General features: G+C 41.1%; 1 protein-coding gene across 1 annotated transcript in view; it reads right to left on the reverse strand.

Annotated features, from left to right (window-relative positions):
• The window catches only part of arhgef28a (Rho guanine nucleotide exchange factor (GEF) 28a), a gene marked incomplete at both ends in the record, with an annotated part of 52947 nt that overhangs the window by 21873 nt on the left and 12023 nt on the right, over nt 1-19051 (reverse strand). The window contains 12 exons of the mRNA XM_083905110.1: nt 890-932; nt 2529-2615; nt 3606-3717; nt 3855-4038; nt 4124-4407; nt 4513-4628; nt 8787-8859; nt 9757-9803; nt 12842-12902; nt 13281-13470; nt 14903-15092; nt 18544-18930. Of these exons, the coding sequence (XP_083761236.1) occupies nt 890-932; nt 2529-2615; nt 3606-3717; nt 3855-4038; nt 4124-4407; nt 4513-4628; nt 8787-8859; nt 9757-9803; nt 12842-12902; nt 13281-13470; nt 14903-15092; nt 18544-18930 (1774 nt within the window). The remainder of the gene's footprint in view (nt 1-889; nt 933-2528; nt 2616-3605; nt 3718-3854; nt 4039-4123; nt 4408-4512; nt 4629-8786; nt 8860-9756; nt 9804-12841; nt 12903-13280; nt 13471-14902; nt 15093-18543; nt 18931-19051) is intronic.

Below are 19051 nucleotides of genomic sequence, written 5' to 3' on the forward strand. Positions count from 1 at the left end.
CATAAATATTCAAATGAAGTAGCTATATTAGGAGAAGAAGAAGAGCTCACCCCTCACAGCACATTAAATAAGCCCTAAACAACGCCATAATGTCAGTCAAAGAAATGTTCACATATTCTGCTTAATGTATAAAAAAATCCCCATCATTTCTATTGCAAACCATAAAGAAAATTGTGCAAAATTAGTGCAAATGTAACTCATTTTTGTGTGTCTTCCACTAGGGGGAGCTACTGAAGTGTGGCAGTTCAATGAGGATAGCTTTACATTAATGCAAGTGGCAGGGGAAATATCCATTGGCATCAGAAAAGTGACGTGGGGTCACAGAACGAACAAGTATTTAAACCCCAAACATGCATACACGATATGTTGTTATCCTGAAGTTCCGGTAGATTCATAGTCAGACATGTTTGTTTGTTTGTTTGTTTGTTTTCCCTCACTCTCTATGACTAAAACAGGTGAAACTCCGCTACTTGTGAGGCTGCCTGGCGTAGCGATTGCAGGCCAGAAAATAGTGCCAAATGGAGCGCTGTCAGTAATGTAATAACATAACATTTGCATGTATGTTTGTGGTTTTACACTCTACTCCTGGGGTCCCTTTTACACTATTTTGCATGTACATACAGTATGTCTGTGTGTGGTGACGTGTTGTTGATGCAGCTGCTGATATCTGAAAATAACCTAATGAAAATAAGGTGGAAAGATGACATAACAAAAGCTTAAAAGTAAAAAAAAAAAAGTAGCACAGGGTCATCCTGATATCTGTGCGTCATTGTCTCTGTGCTACATGGAAAGCAGAACACATCAAAAGCAGCAGTGCATTAAACTTTACGGTGAGGTGAAGAGACAAAGACAGACAGAAGACAATGCAATATCAAAGCATAATAAATACCTTTTCTCGTGGGACTGCTCCGATACGCCGCAGCCTCTTTGCTCTGCGAACATAAAGAAAGGGAGGAAGTTATTAAACTGGCTGTTCCAGGATTAAACGGGACAGGAAAAGCAGGCGTAGCAGGCACCAAATATCCATGAAGAATCAGAAGGTGAATAAATGGAAAAAAAAAAGGTCTGTCTCTAGAGCTAAAGCACCTGAATACAAGCAACAAATAACGATCCCCCGCATACATGACCAGGACACAACAAGACACGGGAAGCACAAGCAGACGCACATGCAGCGCTGACCCTTCCAAGGCTCCTCATGCGTCTCACTGGGCTTATCTTATCTTATCTTTTCATCACATTTCACCTGATTTGTTCTCGCACTCCTCTCGACGTTCTGATTACAATGAAGTTATGTGGTTATTGGGGGAAAAACAGACACACAGACACAGATCCACACAGACACACGCATGCAAGCAAAAGCCAAGGTTATTAGAGTGACTCGTTTGAATTAAGACTTTTGAGGTTAGGCTTTTTTTCTCATCCCGATTCATGGTTTTATATACGTAAACATGAGCTTTGTCTAATACAGAATAAGTGGTACATTTGTAAAATGTGTATATTGCATTTACATATCTTATTTCAAAGTCGCTTCTTTTTATTGTTTTTGTGGTTTATCTTAGCGCTCAATTACTTAAGGCAGGGTATGAAGTATCTTTTTCCAAAACATGACATTTCTTGAGAAAAAAAGTTGCAATTTCGACAATATTATGGCTAAATTAACCATTGACAAGTGCATTACACTCTTAGAAATAAGGGTTCCAAAAGGTTTTTTCAAGGGTTCTTGGTAACACTAATGGTTCCAGTAAGAACCATTTTGATCCAGAGAACCCTTTAAAACCCCTTTTCTGAATAAAGGACTTTTAAAGGGTTCTTGGTGGAACCCTCCAAAAGGGTTCCAGGTGGAAGCCTCCACTGGGTTCTCCTATGAAGACAACCCGAAGAACCTTATATGGTTCTATTTATCACTTTTATTTCTAAGAGTGTAATCATAGTGTGAAATTCGCAGTTCATCCTGCGAGCCATATTGGACCCTCTAGTGGGCCAGTTCTGGCCCGTGGACCAGATGTTTGACACCCCTGAGTTAAGTTTTAATTGTTGTTCCCATTGTATTGTTAGTACAGCACTTTGAGGATATGTTTAGACATCCTTTAGAGATGATTTAATTTAACTTAACTCAACTTATGGTGGTTTTTAGTTCTACACCAACAGGTAGATGTAGTATTATCACAGTATACTCAGTTGATATCGTTCCAAATACTGTAAACTAAACTAAAATCATGCAGCACAGATCTAAAAATCAAAAATTCAGTGTCACTTTGGCTGAAAAAAATATCTTGCTAAATCTTTCACCATATGTTGCCACTGTTTGCTGCTGATGAGGTAACATACAAATGACTTGTTTAAGCCGTCAGGCAATAATACTCCAACTGTCATCTTTTTTTAAACTACATTATTCTTTCTTTATTGTCTATATTAATAACCTTGGCTTCTAACACACACATAAGCGCCGACACTGACAGCGACGCGGCAGAGCTTCACCGGAGCCTTTGCGCAGTGTGACGGCTGCAGGTGTCCTGTACAGTACTTACTACCAGGGTGGAGCAGAGACAGAGATTTAGACAGAGAGAGGGCCTGAAGGAGAGATCGGCTGTGGCTGACACTGTGGAGCGCGGCATCTACAGGGCACAGTGGACAGAGGGCGGCTCACACGTTAATTAGAGAGGTTGCAAGCTGTCACAGCTCTTGAAAAGTACAAATTCCTCACTAAGTTTCCTATGACTCATTTGATTTTTGGAGAAAAAAGAGGCTTATTTGGCGGCACAGCCATTACACACAGCTTAGCATTAAGATGGTAAACAACCTGATGAACAGAATCTGCCTCTTGCCACATTAAAGCAACAGTATGTAAAACTAACTTGCTTGTGACCTGTGTGTGTGTGAATAAGATATGGATATCATGCTCATGCTCAATTTCCTATGCACAAACTTACAAAATATTTTTCTTAAAATTCACGTGTCGCCCCAAAATTTAGGGTTAGGGCAAAAAAGTAGGGTTCGGGGAAGTATTGGGACGGGGCCTTTGACTCCAAGGCTGATGTCTTTCCTGCCAACAACTCCATAACAAAGCCTGGGTTATGTCAAGTTATGCTACACTTTTTAAAATGTGACTTAAATTGTATTTTTCTTTTTTTGGACAGATAAGGTTTGTTCGCATGATACTTTCCTCTTCTGTTGTGCAACTGTATACTTTGTCAAAGACACTAGTGTGACAAGATGTGATTGGGCCAAGGCATACTCTCCCTGCTGCTCTTTTGTTTGTTGAAATGCACACTTGACCGCCCGCTATTGTCCTTCTAACAGAGGATTAAAATATCATATTTAAAACCTCTGTTTTGTCAAATCAGCCAAAAGCAAAAAAAGCAAATAAGCTTATTTCCAAAAACACCAGTTCATCCCTACAAGAATATAAGATCACTGGGATTTGCTTGTACTTTACATATATTAGTAGGGAGGGAATCGACAGACATATAACATAAAATCAAGCCATCCTGAGAGAATGCATCATTAGTGATCATCAAAAATGGGAAAGGGGAATAACGTTAGTAAAGTGCTAAATTCAATCCATTCAATCCAATAAAAACGTCATGTGAGGGACTGTGACTGACCTGGGCTCATATCTGAAGTGTGATTGTCCCGAGCAAGTCGAGCAGGTCGCAAACTGATTTTGGATGAGGAGTAGGAATAGGACCGCAGTCGAATCCCTTGGTCGTCCGATTCCTAAATAAAAGAAATGAAACAAGCTATTTAGATCAAAGACATGATGACTTCAAAAACATGCTGTCATTAAATGAAAGAAAAGTGGAATCATCTGACAAAACGGATTGACACATGAGACAGCTGAGAGAGTAGATTACTTTTGAGGCGGGTTCACATGCCGAGGAGGCAGACTTGCTGCGGGTGCATGTGAGGTCCGGTGAGTGACAGAAGGCTTCTCTTTTATCATCACTTTTCTCAAAATCTGACGACAGCGGGGAAAGCGGAGACTTCGGCTCAGTGCTGTCCTCCTCGCTGTCCATCTCCAGAGCCACCAGACTGGGACTGGAGTGACAAAAATGGCCACGTTACAAAGACACCCACAACTCAACAAGGCCTTCAGACTCAATGAAACCATAATATTTAATACCTGAGGACGCAGGTATCCATGGGCAGACAGTCTCTCTCATTGGTCGTCTCCACGGAAGTGAGGCGGCTCAGCCTGGCAAGGGCCTGGTCAGCGAGTGAGTGATGGCGCGAGTGGCGGCGTGAGCACTGTCCAGAGTCAGCGTAGATGATTTCTGAATAAGGCGGCGGAGTGTCTGTGACGAGCAGGATATCATGTGTGTCCACCGTGGCCCATAATTCACCATCCGTCCCTGTGCTCTCTCTCGTCACTCCACTGATGCTGTACTTGAGGTCAACATTGTCCAGCTGAGGCACACACACACACACAAATGAATAAAAAAGAAGGAATAAAATTCAATGATATAAAAAAAAGTGAGAAAAATACTGAGAAAAGAGTGGGTGATGCACAACCTGAGGCTGTTGTGTGGTTCTCTGATCGATGCTGTTGACCAAGGAGAGAACAGGATCTGTGGCGTGCTGGGTAAACTCGCTCTGAACATCACTGGACTTCATGGGATTCCTACATACTGAAATAAACATACAGTACAACCACTTCAGGTTCAGTATAATAATAATAATAATAATAATAATACAATCAAAGGCACGACATGTCAGAATTGCATTGCATTAAGTCATGAAATGACCACGATATATCAGAAGAGATTAAGAAAAAACATCCATCCATTCATTTTCTACCAAGGCTCATCAGCAGCGGCTGCGCTGTCTGAAGCAGGGAGGTGGGAGTGAAGAGGCTGTCCTCACGGTGGGTGAAACATTTCCATCGCAGAACATGGTGTTATACTGAAATGATGAAGTGTCCATTCACCAATATTCGAGCACATAATTTTGCATTAGCATGCTACTACTTTGCAGCTAACTTGGCAAACCTGTTTCCAAAGGTAAGCTAGCGAGGCTACGATTAGCAACCTCATGAGGCACAACGCAAATGTTTTACTTTTCGAGTAGCATTAGCGTAGCTAGCTGTTGCCGTGGCCGACAGTCACACCAGCTAGCTAATTAGGTTGCACAGTGTTTGCATTATGTTAGCCTTTACATTCCTTATCGTGCATTACCATAACTGAAAAGTCTTCTTCAGCTCCCACTATAGGAATACATACTTCCTACGAGCACTGCACGAGTATTTACAAAATACATTTTGATTTGCAGGCCACAAACTCTGCTTATGTTTTGGTTTGGGTTTGGTGTTTTGGTCTGCTGCTCAAAGCACAAGCTAACCACATAATAAGGCAGTGCTTCGACGCAAGGGGTTTGCCAGCAGAGTCACTCTAACACAGTGAGCTGCAGGCTATGGTTTGGAAACGCTAAAAGTTACCAAGCCCAAAATGACTAACTCCCCCTCTCAACAATGTCTTAACAAGAGGAGAAGGGACTTGAAGAGAGATGCTGGTGTGAATATTCAGCCATCTTTCTCTCACACACACACACACACTTTGTCAGTTCCTATTTTCTGTTATTGTCTGCCTGTCTTCTCCTCTCACCATGTAATAATTCTGCTGCAACTCAAGGTGATTAATCTGCACTTTGATCTTTAGTCTCCTCATGTTGGTATGCTGACATGCAAAGTTCATGAAAATGATGTACGTGCACAAGTTTGTTCATGAATACGGCAGCATGTTACACATATTTTACAAATCTCTCCTTTATGCTTTGCAGAATAATTCACCGTCACAGAGCTCACCATTGATTACTATAATTCCCCCCCCCCCCCAGCATTGGCCAGATACACCTGAATGTCTGGTTGAATAAAAAAGAAGAACTTAAAAATAACTCAATATCTCAGCCAAACAAACAGATTGGTCACATTATCAGATTACCAAACCGTATTAAATCCAGGTCTGACCTTATGCTGTGGTTTATTCTGTAACTTTTCCTAAATCATAATCCATTGATCTTTCAATACGTAAATGTCACGGATTAGAGTGAAGACGGGGAAAATGTAATGAGGCAGCATACCGACTCTGTTTGACCTTTAAAGGTTTGTTTTCACAGAAACCTTCACATAATCATCCGAACTAACAGGGCGTCTGTTCTCTGAGGAAAAAGAAGAGTCACACTCTCTCTCTTCTGTGTGTGGTGTTTGCTTTGTGATGCTAATCTGCACTCATGCTTGATTGATATTCCTAAATGAAGACTGTACATTATCATGACACAGCCTCCACCAAATAAACAATGTTTCTATTATTCTGAATGCATGAATAGCGTCAGTAACGAAAAGCCTCACAGAATACAGTATGGAATTTGTTAAAAAACATTTTTTACATAATCATTATACATTAATTGCGTTTTACTGTTGTAAATAATGGCGTCACTGGTGGATAAGGAGTTCATTCTGTTTAGTCGATGAGTCTATGATTTGATCAACAAGAAAAATAATTCTGAAAATCTAATGTTTTGATCAACTAATTGGTTCAGGGAAAGATGTGCTTCTCTTTTCAATCCTTTGGACAGTCAAAACAAAAACATTCAAACATGTATTTCTTAGAAATAAATGTTGATTGTAACTGTTGGGTAAGTAAATATTATAATTAAATATCAGATATTTGACATATAAAAAGGAGATTTAGGGGTCGGATCAAAACGGTTCTTACTGGAACCATTAGTGTTACCAAGAAGCCTTGAAAAACCCTTTTTTTGGGTAAGGGTTTTTCAGAAGCAAATGGTTCCAGGTAGAACCTCAGCCCTTGTAGAAGGAACCCTTTTGGAACCCTTATTTCTAAGAGTGTATAAACAAATGTCTGTTCCGTTCAAACCACTCTCAAATAAGTTTGCACATTGCCGATTAAGCCCTGTCAGATCTGCACGACTCGCTCCGTATTTTTCCCGTACAGCGGTGTTTAGATCTCGTGTCGCCTGGTGGTGACATTCCTGTACTGCACACAGTAAAATAGTAATTTGTTTTATGTCAAGACAGACAAAGGCAACGGCAACATTGCGCTAGTGAAGCGAGGCGGCTGTAAACAGGTTGAAGTAGAAGACTGAAAACAAGAAGAAGCACCCGTAATATGTTTCATAAGTGAACCAACAGCAGTCAGACCCCGTCCGGCCCTGGCGCTGCTGGTGTATACAAACACACACTCCCTCAGTCAGGTATAATAGTTCTAGTTCTGTGGTGGATGGTACTGGTACTATAATAACAATGTGGAAAATCACCTCCTGATTAGATGCTATATTTTCTTCTTTTTTTTTTTATAGAACTCTGTGCACTTTCCACCCAGACTTTGATGTCTAGTGCAGCTGAGCCTGCACTAATGTAAGGGAAATCCTGGGCATCACAGAGGCATTTCCTCTCTGCTGCTCTCACACAGCGTTGGCAGCGAACTCAGACAATCCAGCACAAGGAAAACTCCTTTCATATCCAATCATCATCTATTTACCTTTTTGTTGCTGTCTGCATTCATTGGTTAGTTCAGATGAAACTGAGATCGAGTATGCAGCTGCAACCCAGACACACACACACAAAACACAGAAACAAGCGTTTCGTAGTGAGGACACTCATTCCCGGGGCATCTTACCCTAACCCCGATACCAAATTCTAACCCTAAAACCAAGTCTCAACTCTCAAAAAGCCCCCTTTGAGGACCAGCCAAAAATGTCCACACTTTCCCCGAAATGTCATCACAGACAGCCCTATGGTTTATAGGTTCTGTTTTGGTCCTCACAAAGATCCATACAAGAACACACACACAATGTGATTTACGGTCACCGAGTTTACAGGCTCCATTCAGGAGCACCACAGCCTCTTTGGATTTTACAGCAAACTCCTTATTCTTCTTCCTCCTCAACAACACACAGGAAATTAGCATTCACGGTAACCCCTGGCAACAGCTAAAACGTTTACGCATCCTCCTCGCAATTTTTTTTACAAGCCTTACTGGCTGAGCTTGTACAATCCTGTGTGTGTGTGCATGGGCTTAAAGATAATTCAGATTTAATGTATCTTCAGCTGAAATGTCAGATTTTTCTTCTTTTTTTTTTCCTTGTAAAACCCGGGACAATTGGGCTTGTTAACATTCCCCCCTCTTTAACTTCAAGTACGCAGCTCCAGTGTCTGGCCCAGGGGAATCGTAAAGGGTGGGGGGCACTGGGGCAGAGCAACTAGACTAGAGTGTGGCATCTCCCAGCTCGGGCAGAATGTGAGTGGAACAAGCCTGACCCCATTCCCATCTTTGTCCCAGTGACAGAGCAGATTCCTGACCTCACACGGACTCTGTCGTTGTGGATGCCGAGCAGGGAAAAGACCCTAAAGTCATAATGTGTCCGTGTAATCATCAAACACAACGCTGCTCCCGCATGAAAGCGCGTCTCTGTCTCCGTCTGTGTCTGTTATTCTGCAAATGTATTGATTTCCTATGATGTGATTCAGAGCGCTGCACATTGTGCCAGCACCGCAAACCACTCAGAGCTGCGCTCTCTCTCTCGACCAGCTTTGTATGCATTGTTCCCACACCCTGCTGTTCAGAACAGCCACAAGTATGTTGTTGTATGTTTTTTTTTTCTAAAGTCATCATTTAAGCCAGATGTCCAGATGAATAGTTTTGCCATAATAGTGAAATGGAAAAAGCAGTTTTTTGGGCAAATGTTGAGCTAATAAAAAACACTTCTATTGTGAATCCTCAACCAATCCATAAATAGACAGAGGAGAGAAGAGAGAAGAGAAGAATTACCAGATAATGAGGATGGATTTTCATTTACATCATCGTCCTCATCCAGGGACAGAACGAGCTGTTCTTCAAAAACCTATTAAACAAGAACACAAACAATAAACAAACAAACACACAACAACACAAAAGTATGGCTCTCGATAAACCTCGTAAACTGTGTAATCGTAGTCATTTGGTTGGGACCCACAGAGGGTTGTTGTTTTTGGGTTGGTTGACGAAATTAATTTATTTTCAAGCCATACTCATAAATTAACCCTTTAAGGTAATACTCAACTATTTGGTCGACCACACAATACTATTTTGTTGACATATTATCGTTTCAGAGGAGTTGTTGTACAGAATTATGTAACTTAATTCAACAAAAATAAGTCTTATAAGGGTCAAATAATTTTTTCAAAACATGCTCTACCAAACAGTTGACTTGTCATTGTATGGTAAAGGTAGAGAAGCTAGCTAATGTTGGTAAAAATTAGGGGAGAAAAAAGGGTTAGTGTTGTTGTTATTGATCAAGAAATTGCACTTAATGTGACTTCTCTGAATGTTGTACTTTTATCATGAACGGACGTCTCAACCGTTTGGTAGAGGACTGTATCTGAAATATTGTAGGGTCTAATTTAAAAAATATATATATATTGCTTGTCGTTATTGTTATCATAAGTGAATACAAAATGCAAAGAAATTATTTTTCCTTTACTTTTGTTTTCTAGGTGCATACCTTAAAGGGTTGAATTTCTGCTTCAGCGAATATATAATATTATTATGAGTGAATAAAATGATATTAAAAAACAATAGTGCACATTTCCTCATTTAGTTTTCTGAATAACATCACCATAGTTTGTCATTTAAAAAAATAATAATAACAAAGTCTGGAAAACCCCTGGTGTAGACGACAAACAGACCTATAAAACTAAATATCTAAACATTTCCACTTCTCACTACCACAGACGTGCTGTATATTTGAACGTATACTCACGCTGTCCACCAGAAAGTGCTCTTCCCCTCGGAGGTCCTTGCCGATGCCTGCGCGAGATAAAACATTTTACTGGAAGTTGACGAATGTCACACTAACTCCCTCCTGCTCCTCGTCTTCTCTCAGAGGAGACGTGTGGACGACAACAAATCCTCTGCATGTGTGACTCTGTGCGTCCAGCAACGGTATCGGCGAGCCGATCGGGAGTTAGCGTTTGTCCAAAGCAGCAGGTCCAGCAGGAAGAGCACACGCTCCCCGCTGTGCGCCTGTTATTCCGAGAGAATTAATGGACGGCGGCTGAAGTCCGGACAGGGTTAAGGTCAATACTGAGGAACGCTTCCTGCTTCTCTAAACCTAAGTCGATACTGCCATCCCTATGGTTACCAAAAACAGTTAAGGGAGAGAGCGAGCAAACGAGTCTGGAAGTGAAAGCATTGGAAATTGTGTGTGTGTGTGTGTGCGTCTGAGCGTGTCACCCCCAGGAAAGAAAAACAACAGCGTGCCCCCCTGAGTTTTCTCTGTAATCTCAGAGGAAGAGCAAACACACGTGTGGAGGAGAGCCGTGTGCGCCTTTCACGGCGTCGTTTCGACATGTTTTCTTCGTCTCTTCTGGACTGTAAGTGATGGACGTCTGACTCGACAAAATGTTTGCTCGATGTCAAACCTGAGGTGGTCCGAAAAAAACCCCGAAAGTCTGCACTCGCATACCACCGCAGAGACAGAGACAAAAAGTGTGAACCAGTGTCTGGGTGAGACTACGGCTGTAACAAGTCACTCTTAATTATTATTTAGTAATCTGTTGATTGTGACTTATGAGAGTATCAGAGAGTAGGAAAAAAAAGAAAAAGAAAAGCCATGCCAGTTTCCCACAGCTCAAGAGAAAAGGCTTTTTAAGTAAGCTTATTTTGTCTGAGACAACTGTTTCATTGTGTTGGTAACCGCCGATCACCATATGGGTATTTGACTCTGTATTTATCAGTAATCTGAGGGAGAGCCTTTATGCTCACATCATCACAACTGCAATACAAATCCGTAAAAAGGTCAAGTGTGGAAGAATTAGTGAGACTGCAGGTGATAACAAGCAAAGGACCCATCCCTCCTCTTTCTCGTTTATCTGGGTGGAGCCATTCTTATTTATTAGCAAGCTTCCATTTCAAAATATAGTACTTTCGGGCTGCTGTAGAAAACATGGTGGCAAGGCCCTACAATAAAAAAAACTGCATATATTCTGAGTCTAAAATGACCTATAGAGCTATATTACAGTTATACAAACATACTTATGGGTAGTATTTTCCACTTGTGCCTGTAAATCCTGCTTAATGTTACACAGAGGACCTGTAATGGGAGCCTGAGCTCTTGTTTTTTTTTATAACTACGACAGAGATATTGTTGACGGCGTGTGCGTCCTTTCCGTACTCATTTTGACGATATTTTAATGCAGAGCAATGTCTGTAAAACACACGCAACTGCTTCATTGATGAAATAATCTTTTCAGCGCTCACCTGCACGCAGTCATTATATATTTACATGCATGTGAGTGCCTGCATGTCTGGCAGTGTGAGTTTTTTTGTTGTTTTTTTTTAAATCCCCATGGCTCATGTTACAAACACACACACGTTCTCACACGTGTCTGGACTAAGCTCATCTCTCTTGTGCAGGTGTGTCCTGGGTGAAGCAGTCGGCAGTAACAGTCTCAAATGTTAATATTGCCTTCATAGTGACAAGCATCTTATGCAGTGGTGGAAAAAGTCCTGAAAAGTATTGCTACTTGACTGAAATATTACTCAACTACAAGCACTGATAAAAAATATATACTTTTATAAGTAAAGGTAAAAAAATATTCTTCTAAAAAAACTACTTGAGTATAAACCTTTTAAAGAGACGTTGAATGCATTCTCAACAGTCAATCAAATGGCCAGAAACTCATACTACTACAACTCCTATGCGTCACTGTCTGTGGTTCTGTAGGCGCGTCCATGCGAAAATGACATAGATAATGACTGTGATTAAGATTTCACGTTTACATGTCATTGGCTCTATGATGCCCGGTAATGTTGTAGACGAATATGAATATGATTTTAAATGTAGCAAAGCACGTTACAAAGCATTATTTAAACTCAATTAGTCAAATTGCACAGTTGAATACTCAAACGTACCCCCAAAATTGTGCTTTAATTACAGTCACTTGAGTAGATGTAATTTGTCACTTCCATCACTGATCTGGGGATATCTTATTATCTCATTATTGCAAATAAGTCCGCGGGCAAAACAGGCTGTTTTGCAAAACTGTAGTGCATAACGCTTAAATATAAACAATGTCATTACATCACAACTATTGGCATATGAGCTTCTGCACACAATGATTCGTGTCGTGTCCAGTCTGACAAAATCTGCTTTAAAAAAAATATATATACATATATATACACATATATACATATACACACATATATGTGTATATATACAAATATATACACATAAATGTATACAAATATATACATACGTATATGTATATATACATACATATACGTATATATACATACATATATATATACACATATACACAAATATATATATATACATACAAATATATAAATATACATATATACAAATGCATATACATATATACGTATATATATATACATATTGCTTTTTGTATTTTAGTGTATGGCAATACCAAATAATTTTGCATTACTCTGCTTTTGTCCATTTGGGCATTCATACATTAAATATATATTTGTTTAGTGTCTGGTGGAACTGTGTGTGTCACACAGGCGCGATGAGTCATTTGCGACTAGTGTGTGCTGCAATAGTTTCACAACACCAACGTCCTGCTAGTAAAGTGAGACGTTGCAGGTTGGACGAAGGCGACAACAACAACAACAACAACAACAACAACAACAACAGGTCGGAGCATGTCTGAAAACACAAAGAGACCAAAACGTTTCAGGAGTGAATTCTACTGCTCAAAAAAAAAAACTTGGTGGTCCAGTTTGATGGGATAAACGTTTCCTGTCCCCGCCTTCCCCTGCACTAAGTATTTTCCAAACTTACAGACTGCACCTTTAATGCATAATAAAAATCACCTTACCGTCACAGTTTGAAACGTCGTCGTCTTTGATTTTGCCATTTTCAGCTCTCAGCACATTTATCTGGAACAAAAGCAGATTTAAGATAAGTTTGATTGCAATAAAACTCCAAAACCAGGCTTCTTTTTTTATTTTTCAGGTTAAAAAAAAATAAAGGACGATCTGTAGATGCTGTAAATATAGAGAATAAAGTTTATAACAAATACTACAATTAAAGCCCCCCTCCTCCCCAGAAACTCAGGGTTGCCAGGTAGTTCAGAAACAAATCCTGCACAAACCAAAAGAGAGATCTACAGGGAGCTACACGTACACCCCCATTACACCCATACAATAGATTGTGCAGTCTACATTTAAATCCCAGTGCACAATCATGCACATATCTATGGGAACATTTATCAGCCATTCAAGTCCTAGTAAAAGAGATTTTAAATGTCCTCCCACCAGTTTTCGGATGCTGTGGTCTTCCATTCTGCCTCGGAGGACCATGATGGCGTCCGGGCAGCAGCTGCCAGGATCCTGTCGCACCGTAAGGGTCAGAGAGTTTGTTCCGGGACAAAACCTCAGCACGGAGAAGTCGTCCGACCACAGGCTGCACACACCTGGAGCAGGGGCGACTGCAGGACCAGGAGAACTAGTGAGGAGAGAGAGGACAAAGCAAAGGCATGCTGAGGTTGGAATAAAGATTCTCAGCAGTGAGGCTCTCCGTCCTCATAAGCTCTGATCGTTTGTCTGCTCGGTCTGTTCTTACGGTCTGTTCCGTACAACTTGATCTGTGCAACACTTGACGCCCACTGAACATACTTTGAAGCATGCTTTATGTCTGGATCTGCAGCTCTGGAATGACAGGTGTCACATTTTTTGCTAAAACGATTTCCAATCGCACCCGAAGCAAAGCTACCGCGCAGAGCAGACACTTCTTTTGCCGGCTGGAGTTCAGATTCCAGCCACTGTCAATGGTTTTAGAAGTGATTTTTTTTTTTAGTGTTTGGCTGAGAGAACAAAACACTTTTTCTCTATCTGATCTTGTTTTCCTCCAAATATAAGGTGCCTTTGATCTATTGTCTGAGGATTATGTACATGTATAACTTTGAATATAATACTGATGTTGTCTTAACACTGTCCTTTGAAGATCAAAACACTGTCTGTGTCCTCAACAACAGGAGTGGCGAACAAGATTAATCCCAAAACAGCCATCTTGAACTGGAAATTAAATTAAATTAAATATTGTATATGTTAAATGCACATTATGCCCTGGACAAAAGTGCTTCTCCACGTCGGTGTCGAGCAATTCCGACCTCGTAAAACATCTCTCAGCGTCACACCGCTTCCGCGAAATTGTGGTGGACAATAAAAATTTAAAATGTACTTGAAACTAACGCAATAGTTTTTTTCTCTTTTATAACTTGTAACTCAGTAACTAATTCAGTTACTTTTTGGGAGTAACTAATTGCTTCTTTTTTTTTTTTAAAGGAACATTTCTCACACTGCATTTTACACATTCCGAGTCGTTACATAACGACAATGCTAGAACCTAAGAATGCTTCACATTAGGTTCAAGGCAGGTTCTCAACCTAAACTGAAGAGTATGCATTTCAATGCATAATCATTAGAAAATAATAATAATTTAAAAAAAAAAACGTAAATCACTGTGGTAATTTGAAGCCTACAGTATTTAAAAGTGTACAATTAGAAATAAAGGTTATTTTCACGAGTATGTTAGTGGTTAACTGTATTCTGTTCTTACCTAAGAACAAACCCCAGAGAAGAAATATTTAGTGTAACTTTTATAAACTTAATATATAGATTTTTTTTCTTCAGAACAGGCTCAATTAAGACCTGGACACTTGCTTTAGATCATTATTTTTTGTACAGATCATCTGTATAATTAGAATAAAACACAATCAAAAAAATGTTCCACAGTTTAAGGAGTTTGAGGATGTGAAAGCCATTAAAGGTGTCTGCCCGAGAAACTATAAGGAAGCATATTTAAAAGTACTTCACACTTGTGTTTACAGAATGCCTGTGTAATACAGTTGCAATAGTGTCGTATTTTGTGGCCTTACGCTGTCAGGACCCTGAACACATCGTGTCGTCCGTTCTTCTGAGCCAGCTGGAGCGGCGTGTCTCCCTCCTGATTGGGTAAGGTCACTGCCCGCTGACCTCTCGACTGGTGAATTAAGTAGCGTGCGAGATGGATCAAACCCAAACGCACCGCCAGGTGCAGCAAGGTTTCTCGGAGTTGAACGTCGGCAGCTGCACAGAGATGTAAGAAAGTGCGAGATGCAAGCGAAAAATGAATCAAATGCGGTAAAAAGGAAAAAATAAGCAGCGCACTGGCAGTCCTGTGCTCTTCAAGCGAATGAACTCGCTGCTCTGATGTTGTTCCTTGTTCAAAGCCTCAAACCTCTCTGCACCTTCACTTTGTGCAGATGTACAGATTGCTGGTTACGTACAGAATGTATGGTATGCGCAGTTTAAGGACACTGTTAAGGTGAAAGAACGACACGCAGCTCTCGGTTGAGTAACATCGACAGCATATCAATAATATTACGACCTGGAAAAACTGGATTTGTTTCACCGAGGCAAAACCTGCTGTCAAAGGTTTTTTTTTTTTTTTTTTGGACACTGGAGTATGACAGGAGGTACAAACAGTCCTGGTTTCCTGTGACTGTGAAGGATGTTTTGACAGCAACACACTTTCCACATACACTCAAGAAGGCTTGATACCACTATATTGAGTCCAGTACAATACTGAGTATCTACAAATACAGATATCAGGCTCGATTTACCTCTTTTAAACAACTTTGCATTTACCATCTACACTCTTAGAAATAAGGGTTCCAAAAGGGTCCTTCTACAAGGGCTGAGGTTCTACCTGGAACCATTTCTGAAAACCCTTTCCCGAAGAAAGGGTTTTTCAAGGGTTCTTGGTAACACTGCTCCAGAGAACCCTTTAAAACCCCTGTCCTGAATAAAGGGTTTTAAAAGGGTTCTTGGTGGAACCCTCCAAAAGGGTTCCAAGTGGAATGTTCTACCTGGAGCCACAAAGGGCTCTCCTATTAGGACAAGCCGAAGAACCATATATGGTTTTATTTTCTTGTCCCCCACCTCTCCTCTGTCCCCCATTTTTTCCTTTCACCCCAACCGGTCGAGGCAGATGGCTGCACATCTTTCTTCTTCTGTTAAAAGGGAGGTTTTTTTTCTCTCCACTGATGCCTCGTGTTTGCTCATTGTGTGAATTGTTGGGTTTCTCTGCTCTGCATGACGCACAGTGCCTTGAGATGATGTATGTTGTGATTTGGCACTATACAAATAAAATTGAATTGTATTGTATTGATGGCAGTCCATTTACAGCATGTTGTGTGTTTAGTGAAGCATTTGCGTCAGACTGATATTGAGTATCACACTGGCTCGTCCCTAATCCACACAGGTTTTTTTTAATGTAAGTGATGATGTGAAGGACTGTTGTACTTTATCCGACAGCCTTTCTGGTTAAGTGTGGGGTGAAGTTTGCCGTGACGCTTTCATGGTTAAATCCTGGAAACAATGTAAAGTTGTCCCACCAATTTGTCTCTGTAGCCCTGAGTCGAAAACGAAAATGGCCTGGCTGTCACCTCCAAAAAACGGGCGGCGCTAATTGTGACCCAGTTCTTCGACGCTGAACACGCTCCTCATGCAAAGTTCAGCCGCACAAGAATGCCATTGTCCAATTGACCAGTAAACATTGAGGGACCAGGGGCTGGCAGCTGCTTTGCATTTGCACCACGCCTGTGTTTTGCATGCACATTTGCTTTTTTCTCTGCAAAAGCCAAACACATATGGTGCAGGCAGGCAGGCAAGTAGCTAGGAAGGTATTTTATTCATCCTCTTAAGGAAATTCCAAAACAGACATTTCTATTTTTATCGGCTCCAGTCTGTCTATGAAAAACACGTTTTTCTGTCTACAACAGAAAACATGGCAACACGTGCCTGTGTGAACTTAAACCTTCTCGTCTCTACACCTACACCTATGTCTATTAGAAAGTAATACCTTGGCACACTACTCGCATTTCTGAATAATGCTTTGAAATAATGAAACACAAATAACAACTTGAGTTCTGAGGCCAGATGCCAAAAACAACTCTGGCACAGCTGTGGTGTAAAGGAGCGGGAGTGCAGTGCAGTGCGGTGCAGAGGGGGATTGTGGGAGTTGATTTAATAGACACGCAGAGCTGCAAGACAACTCTAATCTGATGGAAGAGGAATAATGGCAATAATTGCCCCGTCTCCGAGCACACTGGCCTCTGCCCGGCTGCTCTTGAGCATCATGTGATAGAAGAGCCGGGGGCTGTACAGTCTGATCCAGTGTTGGCTCTGAAACCTCCAGAACAGCAGAGAGCCTGAACGATTTTAATATTCTCTGCATGTTGCAGCTTGTTCAAAAACATGTTCTCTAATGACCTACTTACTTGTTAAATTTCATTAAGTGAAATACAGTACATGGAGATGTTTTGGCTCCAATTTGTTCACTACTGTGCAACATATACGTTTATGTTTTATGAACACTCACGCTTAACTATTATATTGAAATAGCAATAGCTCCATTATAATAATTTGAATCTAATTAATTAACAAATCTCCGTGTGCAATTACTTTGTGGCTTACACAATGTTAACATTACTGCAAGCGTTGCAGTTCGATTGCATAATTCAGCAAGGTAGACTCTCCTTGATGATGAAAGTTTAAATAATAAAGTACATAGTAGGATAAATAGAGTTGGCCCATTTACAATAATAATATTATAATAGGGTTGGACTCTACATCTACGTCTACAAAATCGAGAACCTCTGTGGATGAGGTTATGTGGATACTTCTATAATGAGTCGACATCGACACAAAGCTCCTGAATTCTTTGTTTGACTGGTTTTGATCAAAGTTTAAAGGTCACATAGAGTGGTCCTGTTGCACATATATGTTAGTTATGGAGGTCTACTTACATATATTGACTTGTTTTTATGGTCAAAAACCTCCTAGTTGCTGAAAAAGAGCTGATAGAAATCTGTCCTTTTTGAAGCACTTGTCAGCTGCGCTATTTCAGACATAAATCTCGCCTGAGAAGACAGACTGTGTTGTGATTGGCCAGTACCCCGGAAGTGACATTCGGCACACCCGCTCTCAGAAGCGCAGCTCCCCCTTCTGGAACGGTGGATGCACTGCTACTCATTATCAAAACAGTGTTTTAACAGTGTTTAAAAATAGCTTCTTCACGACTCCCCGCCGCAGTCAGAAGACACTGTCGCTCGTGAAACACCTCCACAACGGACGTTCTTCTTCTTCTGCGGTTCAATGTACGCAACCAGATGTGCCCGGACTAGTGCCTGGAGCAGGAGGATCTGCTGTTCAGGTGAACCGATGTTTACGTAACTATAACGGGATTTTCAGAGATCTCGCTGAGTCCCGAGATTACAATAAAACACAGCGTTCTCAGCAGTGGCTGAACAGTTTGTTTCGAAACTTCAGGGCTTCTTAAACAAGGTAATGACGCAGATACACACTAAAAAACAGCGCTAATTGGAACTTCCGGTCTAGTTCCGCTTTAATAAATGTATGCAGCTCAATAGGAGAGTGTGCCGTTAGAAGTGTCACGCAGTGCAGAGCAGGCTCTTAATGAAAGCTACAACATCACAGCAGCTCATGACTTTCACCCTCACTTCCGAATCATTACCTTCTCTTTGTTGGCTCTGAGTGTTTTTCCACTGCTGAGGGTAATCCATATTGGCCATAGCCCGGGTGATCTGCTCATCCAGTTGCCGGAGATCGGCTTCGTGGCCTCTACTTTCTCCGAGTTGCACATCGTCGTCATCACCCTCATCACGATGTGACCATCCAGCGGAGAGCTCCTCATCAGCCGTCTGCACCCACACCGGAAACCTCTTCAGGACTTCTTGGTAGCTCTGGGGCCCAAGCCGGTCCCTGTGTGCACTCAGGTACTCTGCTGCTGTCTGGGCAACATCACTGACGTATTCAAGAGACGCTTCACCCTCACATGGCTTGACTTGGCCCTCTGTGCAAAAGTAGGACGCAACGGAGGCAACTTCCACAAGGTCATGACCTATGGAAGATGGAACAATCGCAATGTTTACTTTGGATCACTTGAAAATGAATCTTCTGCTATGCAGCAGATTGTCAGACGGACGGAAAACACAACGTCACACACCGATCCACGATGAAGA

Source organism: Microchirus variegatus (genome assembly GCF_963457635.1).
Source record: "Microchirus variegatus genome assembly, chromosome: 1".
Classification (NCBI taxonomy): Eukaryota; Metazoa; Chordata; class Actinopteri; order Pleuronectiformes; family Soleidae; genus Microchirus; species Microchirus variegatus.